Source organism: Prionailurus bengalensis, chromosome B2 (genome assembly GCF_016509475.1).
Source record: "Prionailurus bengalensis isolate Pbe53 chromosome B2, Fcat_Pben_1.1_paternal_pri, whole genome shotgun sequence".
NCBI lineage: Eukaryota > Metazoa > Chordata > Mammalia > Carnivora > Felidae > Prionailurus > Prionailurus bengalensis.
Window position 1 is genome coordinate 125,713,282 of NC_057349.1, and position 8,195 is coordinate 125,721,476.

The window sequence follows — 8,195 nt, forward strand, 5'->3', positions numbered from 1 at the left end:
GACACTGGCTGCGTTTCAGTGGGAGAAAGTCCTATGTGCAAACCCAAATCAAGCTTCTGCTTGAATCATGTTTGCTGTTGTCTCATTGGTCAAAAACAAGTCACATGACCACATTCCGGAGTCAGTGAGGACAGGGACAACCTAAGGTTGGATATAGGAAGTCAGATTTATTGAGGGACATTAATGTAACAATTCATCACAAGCACGCATGTTTATAGCACTTTCAGAATTTAGTTTATCATGCCTCATAATTTATGTTTCCTTATAATTAGCTTTAGTGGGAATCTCTATGGCTATAAAACTTAGCATGTAATACTAGAGTTTTATGAAAAAGACTCAGTATTGGGTAAGGATACAAAAACTGAAATTAAAAATTTCCAGTTTAAGTAGCACTTATACATATCTGCTAATATTTGAATAATATTTTCCATTAGTTATTATCTTAATGATTAATATATCAAAGTATCCACCTTGCTCTGCCCATGCTGTAGTTATAGTGGGTTGACTAAAATAGATTATGTATCTTTTTATTCTTGGAGAATCTGAACAAGTAGTTTTTTTTTTTAATTTCAAGTTTTTATTTATTTATTTAGCTTACAAAAGAAGCTTAATATACTGTGATTGCTGAACAGAAAACAAATACATGTTTTATTTTTCTTTGGTAATATGAATATTAAGTATTATTTTAACATAATTGTAAAAGAAACAAATTATATTCGTTTTTAACTTATTTGAATATACAGTATTTGCAAAATAACATAATTGTTATTTTTTTCACATACCACATTAACAACAACATAAGACAAAACGCAGGGATTTGAGTTGGCCACAAGTATGGTGAAAGTCAAGGACGTGACAGGGCTGCTGAGCAGATGATGACATCTTTGCCACAAAGGATGTGGAGTGGTCACAGGATGTGAAATAAATCGGAACTGTGTTTAATAAAATGCACATTTATATTTTAAAATTAATAAGGACTTAATTTGGTGTAAAAGTTGAAAATAAAACAGATTATAGTTCAGAACAACTTGCCACAGGAAATTTCATGACTCAATGTAAAACTTAACGTGTCCTTTCTCTAAAATACACAATGAAAAAGAAAATGTATAAAACAAAGAAAGATGCATAAAAACATTTATAGGTAAGTGATATGGAAAATAAACTCTATAATTTGAAAAGTCATCGCATATACCAGGCATCATAGTAGAATTCACAAATGCCGGAAGTCATTTCAATAAAGAAAAGAAAACCAATTAGTTTTTCCTTGACATAGTCCCAATAAGCACACGGACTTCACACTTTCTGAGGAGGCTTTCATTAATCCCCTACCACACTCCTTCTTTTTATTCTTTGTTTCCACTCTTTTCAAAAAAAACGTGAAATCAACGAGGAAACATACACCAAGCATCACGGCTTTCATTTTCACATCAAGGTCTAAAGGGAGCTGGATACCAAAGCTATCAGCATCTGTAAATGCCTCTCTCCAAAACCAGTCCACTGCTTGGAAATCTTGCCAACTGTAGTTTCTTCATCCAGAGATTTAATCTCAAAGTCAACATCTGCACAACAGCTGCACCCAACACATGGACCAATAACTTTTAGTGCATCCTCTCTCCTCTCATTTTGAACTGTAAACCTTGGCAGGCATGGATGCCGGGTCTGAGTAACATAACCTACAGGTACACGAGGAGGAGCGTGGACTTCAATCTCCTGAAGGCAGCAAGGGCAACAACGGCTGTCACACCTTAGTGGTCTCTCCAGAGTTATAGCTTCTTGGCCCATATTGTCAATAATCCTCATGGTAAAAGGCCGAGAAACCCCACAGCAATTCCGGGTACAGCAGTCTGTATCCTCTGCTGCAGAGTAAATCTGTCCAAAGCTGTTCTTAATTTCATATTTGTTATTAGTTTCAAAGCCTGCTATGACTTCCAGAAGCTCAATTTGTTGATGAACCAGTATCTGATCTCTCTGACTTAAACACTCCAATCCGGGTGGACAGCCTGATGGAGGTGTGGTGCTGGCATCCATGGTACCCCTGCAGGTCCACCTGGTTGATTATACACAGGCTGGGGTTGGACAGGAAACCCTACTGGGCCAGCACCTGAATAACCAGCTGGTGGAATTGAGTAGCCAGCCTGAGGGCCAGGAGAGCCAGCCTGGGGGCCAGGGTAGCCAGTATGTCCTGCAGGTCCTCGGGGTGCTGCTGAAGGACATTGAGGGGGATAGTCAGATGGTAAATTTGTTCCTGGGCGAGGAGCATTCATTTGTCCATTTTGCTTTTCCATGATTTATAGAGTTCTGTGGCTGCGGGTGCTCCATGCTGCCGAGAACCTCCGGGGTGTGGGAACGCTCTCGGTTTCGTTTCCTGGATCCTAGGTACGCCACAAGTTTTTACTTAAATTCTAGTTAGTTAATATATATGGTAAAATTGGTTTCAGATATAGGATTTAGTGACTCATCCTTAAGTATAACGCCCAGTGCTCATCACAACAAGTGCCCTCCTTAATACCTGTCACCCATTTAGCCCATCCCCCATCCACCTCCCTCTATCAACCCTCAGTTTGTTCTCTAGTTAAGACTCTCATTGGGTTTGCTTCCCATTCTTTATTTTTTTCTCCCTTCCCCTATGTTTGTCTGTGTTGTTTCTTAAATTCCACATATGAGTGAAATCATATGGTGTTTTCCTTTCTCGGATTGACTTGTTTCGCTTAGCATAATACACTCTAGCTCCATCCACATCATTGCCAATGGCAAAATTTCATTCTTTTTAATGGCTGAGTAATATTCCATTGTATGTATATACCACCTTTCCTTTATCCAATAATCAGTTGATGGACATTCAGGCTCTTTCTGTAGCTGGGCTATTGTTGATAATGTTGCTATGAACACAGGGATGCATATGCCTCTTCAAATCAGTATTTTGTAGCCTTGGGTAAATACACAGTAGTGCAATTGCTGGATCGTAGGGTAGTTCAATTTTTAACTTTTTGAGGAACTTCCAGGCTATTTTGCAGAGTGGCTGCACCAGTTTGCATTCCCACCAACAGTGTAAGGAGGTTCCCTTTTCTCCACATCCTTGCCAGCATCTATTATTTCCTGTGTTATTAATTGAACAAGTAGCTTTCTAAAGGCAATATTGAATTTATTTTCAAAATTTTAATTCTTCAAAATGTAGGAATTTCAAAGCCTAAGAAACAATAGTGTCATTTTATCTGTATAAATGTCTTAAAAACATTTTTGATAAATTAATTTTGCCCGGACATGTGTTTTAAGGCAAACTTGCCCCAATTAGACAAAACACAAAGGTCTGGGAACCAAGAGTAGAAGTGGGGGTGTCCACTGATACCTGGGCTCTGTTGCATTCAAGATTTTAGAATCCACGTGAGCAGTGCCCCCACAGGACTGCAATGGTTCTATGAAAACTAAAGCTGAGACTCGATACCTGGCTACTTGGAGTTCTACGTACTATTGAACAAAGAGGCAAATAGGCAAGGGGAAGGGGAACTGGTTGGAGTCACTGATTTTGGCTATCAGGGACATGTAAGGTTGTCATTATAATGGGGACAAGAAAAAGTATAGCTGGAACCTAAGTTGTACATCTGCCAAGCTGCAAAAAATTAATGAAGACAACGACATCGTTATATTGGAAGGGCCCCCAAAGCCAAACCCTGCCCAAATAAGATGCTCTCTGAAAGAAAAGGGAAAGTGAAGTAGATGGTGAAGAGGAAAGTCACACATACCATGTATCATAAATAGCTTGTGAAAAGTTATAGATGGGACTATTGTTGCCTTTACTTGTATTTACTTCTTTATTTTGCCATATATTTCAAGTAATTTTCTCCCTTTCTTTCCTACCACACTGTTGTGTATGTGTTGTTAGCGAGGAGATTATATCATCACTAGAGGAGAAATAAAATACCACCAAGAATAAAATATTCAATTTGGAATTGACTGCAGAAACTATTGAGACATTGGGCCATTTCCCTTTGGGGAGATGAGCACATTTTTTTTACCCTATAATGGGTCCGTGTTATTAGGCAGGAGGATTATTTTAATGTGTAGATGTTTATTTTAACATAAGTGACAGGGGCGCCTGGGTGGCGCAGTAGGTTAAGCGTCCACCTTCAGCCAGGTCACGATCTCGCGGTCCGTGAGTTCGAGCCCCGCGTCAGGCTCTGGGCTGATGGCTCGGAGCCTGGAGCCTGTTTCCGATTCTGTGTCTCCCTCTCTCTCTGCCCCTCCCCCGTTCATGCTCTGTCTCTCTCTGTCCCAAAAATAAATAAAAAACGTTGAAAAAAAATTAACATAAGTGACAAATGGTGCATGTGGGTGTTAAGAAAGCAAAGTGGTAGATAGCAGGGAGTTCTTGCCATTTCGTTGGGTGCCCAGCATCTGAATCTTTTTTTTCCATTTCAAACCTCACTCACAAATGAATCAGTCTTGGTGGGGGCAGAGTTCCGCCTGCCCTTGTTATGGTAAATGGGGCATACATTCCATTTCTTACCTGGCTTCTAGGAGTGAGCGTATGACCTAGCTTTGTCCCAACATAAGCCCAACTGGAACTTTGAATCTGGGGAAATACAGGAACAAAGTTATGCAGGGGACGAAGATTATTTCCTGGGGTGGTGGTAAGCGTCCAGTGGGTAGGGTCCAGCAGTCTCAGTGCTAGTGCAAGAGGTTTTAGCAGCATAATCTTAATCAGAGTATTTCTGAGCCAAGACTCTTCTGCTTACATTTCCTTGATTCCTTACCATTTTCCAAATCCAGTTCTCCATATTTCTTAGAGTCAGTAGGTTAACTATTAATTTCCTTTCTGTTTGAATATGCCAGAATCAGCTTCTGTCATCCACAACAGGATCTCTGAACAGTATAAAACACAAAGTACACATCACAGGACTTTGTAGACGCACATTAAACAGTGATGTCTTTGCCCCCTTCCTTTCCTTCTTGCTCCCCTCCCAGTTGCATTAAAAACTCTTTAGATGCTGATTTCTCTAACCCCTCCCAAAGGAGTTTAGTATGTTGCTTTGTACAAAGAGCAGTTACTATTGGCTCGTGCCTAAACTGCACACTTAGCGAAGTGGAATTCATCACTAATTCCTCAAAGGTTCTAGATAGTGGGAGAAATAAGCCCACCCACCCAATCCAAGGAGGGACGAGTTGGCCCAACCTGAAGTGAGGCTTTAATCAATGTTCTTGCAAGAACGGGTGTCTGATGGACAGGCACGATCTGGGCAGTCACAGCAGACAATTTATCTCCTACTGTGCAAGTCCCTCCCCTTAATCCTCATTGGCTGAGTACTACAGCGGTTATAGCCTTACCCAGAAGTCGCCTAGGCCCATGTAAGGCAAAGAGTACATTCCTTGAGGTGACACACAGACTTCAGTTCTTTGGCGCATGCCCATTGCAAAGCCCATGAAAATAAGCTGGTAAAATAGAGAGGGGAAGATGAACCAGAACCAGGAAGTGAAGTGTCCAAGGGTTTGGAACTCCATTTTTGGCGGGGCGAGGCGGGGTGGGGGAGGGGAAGGTTGTAAACCCGTTGTTAACTAGACCGCACTGCTTTTATTTGGTATTTCTGAAAATGAATCCTCTCACTTACCCCTCACAGATAGCATGCATGATAATACAAAAATGCACTGGCAAGCAAACTGAAAACAGAACTGGTGATGTAGTTGTGGCTAGCTTCTTTGGTTACAATGTTTATAACGCTTAGATGGCAGGAAGAGTTCAGTATGTGTATTTTTACCTAACAAACATTATGGGAATTCCTTCTTGAAATTTTGCTTGGAGCCATAAATTTCTAAGAATGACTGATTAAAAATGATACTCCTACGCACAAAAGAGGGGAAAAAATAAACTGTGGTAAATTTTTTTCTTTAGTGATGCACTTGAAAATTACTTCCTTTCTTTCTTTGAAGGCTGTGACAATGAGAAGCCATCTTGGAGGCTGCCATGAACAGGAGGGTTTGAGAAGTCCTCTTTATGGAGGTCACATTTGAATGGAAATCCAAATGATTACACAGAATTAGCCATTCCAAGCACCAGTGCAGAGGGTCCAGGCTGAGGAAGAGCAGGTATACCCCCAGCATTCCTGTCCTTGACTCCTACCCTCCCCTTTTGCCTTCCTCATCCAGGCTTTGTGCTCCCCCAACATTTTTTCCTTCTTAGGCTATGGAACTGACATTCAATTTGGAGTTAAAACATCCTTCATTAGAGATGTGCTACTTTCCACAGCACAGTCTTTAACATTACTATTGATATTTTTAATTTTTTTAATGTTTATTTGTTTTTGAGAGAAAGAGAGAGAGAGGGACAGAGTGTGAGTAAGGGAGGGGCAGAGAGAGAGGGAGACACAGAATCTGAAGCAGGCTCCAGGCTCCGAGCTGTCAACACAGAGCCCGACCCGGGACTTGAACTCACAAACCACAAGATCATGACCTGAGCCGACATCAGACGCTTAACCAGCTGAGCCACCCAGGTGCCCCAGTCTTTAACATTATTAAACAGAATACTTAGTGTCTCAGCATGAAGCATTTGCAGCTGGTTTCTCCAGCCATGCCCAGAGATATCCAAAGGGAAATGATTAGGTTCTTGACTTTGAAATGCTCATTAAAGTGACACCTTGCAAAAAGATGATATCTACCCTAAAAACAAATTCCCATTCCCACCACTCAATCTATCAGATGTAAATTTCTGGCAGCTGAAGTATCACCATTCCATCTACCCTTCCAATTATGAAGCTTTCAGAGCGAGTTCAGACCACCCAGCTACCTAATGAAGAAGAATTTTAATTATTAAAAGGGACACTTCCGTGTCTTTTCTTTTTGGGTAACTTTTAGTATCATTGCATGGTCAACTAAACTGGCATTCTGCTTCACTGCCAGACATCGTCAGGTCTTACTGCATTTTTTAATAACTAATGAAGTCATTATTTAAATAACAGTTAATCGAAGGCTAAGGCAAGAACACAAGTTTTCCCACCTCCAGAGGAGCTAGCTGGCCCTATACCCCACTGACCACACTGCTTCTTGTGTCATTGAGAACACTGGCTGTCAATGGAACTCTAATGCTTTTTGAAACCTCGATCAGTAGAAGCTGGAAAAACTTTTTAAAACGTAGCAAACATTTCTGCTAAAATAGAGGCTCAGCTTATTTCTGAGCCATACTATTATATCTCAAAAACCCTCTTGAATGGATAATTGAGTTATACAAATGTAAATTAAGCATCTGTGGGTGGATCTGCAGGCGGGAGGACATTGTTGCAGAATGCTCTGTCTGGTGATGCAAAATGTACCATGTCCTCAAGCCCAGGCCATGCCTCTGAGACTTGGCTTTGCGATTTTTTTGGAGGGTTTCTAAGATTATGAATGGAGAGCCTGCTGCTGACAAAACTCTTGCGTGAACTTGTGAAGCTGCATAGGCTCTTCCTTAAGTAGTTTGTGGGGGTTAGTTTTGTTTTTGCATGCGATGCACAGACCTGGAGTGACACTGCGTTATTATGTTTGGTGTCATTGTGCTGAGGGGGTCGTGATGCAAGGCCACCCTCCTGTGGTCAAGGGCAGGACTTTCCTGTGAAGGAGACATTTCTTCTTTAGTTATTCTTGAGCAAGAGGAGCCAATCATAGGACCTTAGACTTGAAGAAGGGTAAAAATCATTCTTTCTTAACTTGTCTTAAGTGACCTATACTCCTAGGCACAGTTATGTTCAGAGCATTCCTGGGGTTAGAATAATTTGACCCTGACTCTATTCACTTTGGCTGGGAGCACCAAATGGACCCTGAAAACAAGTTGAGACTAAACTGTAAGAGTAACCACCTCTAGTAGCATTTGTAAGACACCCTTCAATTGGGGGCCACGCATCAAAGAAAAGACAGTATACTTTCATCATCTGCTGCAGTCTGAACTTAGCTGCATCCCTTAGTTAAGGGAAGGGTCTGTCACCTAGGCTGGTTAAGCGTTAGCAATGGCCATTTTCCATAGTGTAGCTTCTTCTGCCAAATGGTGATCTCAGAGCTCCTACCAGAAGAGAAAGGGAAAGGGTGCCTTCACCAGGAGTTTAGTTTAGGCCAGAATAACCACATGTGGGGTCTGTTGTGGAGCATATATGACAAAGCTCTGTGGTGCTTTCAGAAACAACTGGAGGAAATTTGATGTGGGAAAGTCCCTGCTGTTACGGTAAATTTTTCTGGTG

The 8,195-nt window shown here is 41.2% G+C and overlaps 1 protein-coding gene across 1 annotated transcript; it reads right to left on the reverse strand.

Annotated features, from left to right (window-relative positions):
• Positions 1–1,083: 1,083 nt before the first annotated feature.
• Positions 1,084–2,132, reverse strand: LOC122489032 (phospholipid scramblase 1-like). Its single transcript, XM_043590543.1, is given in 2 exon segments — positions 1,084–1,485; positions 1,488–2,132. Coding segments are annotated over 2 exon segments (795 nt in total). The 5' UTR covers positions 2,029–2,132; the 3' UTR covers positions 1,084–1,231.
• Positions 2,133–8,195: the final 6,063 nt, after the last annotated feature.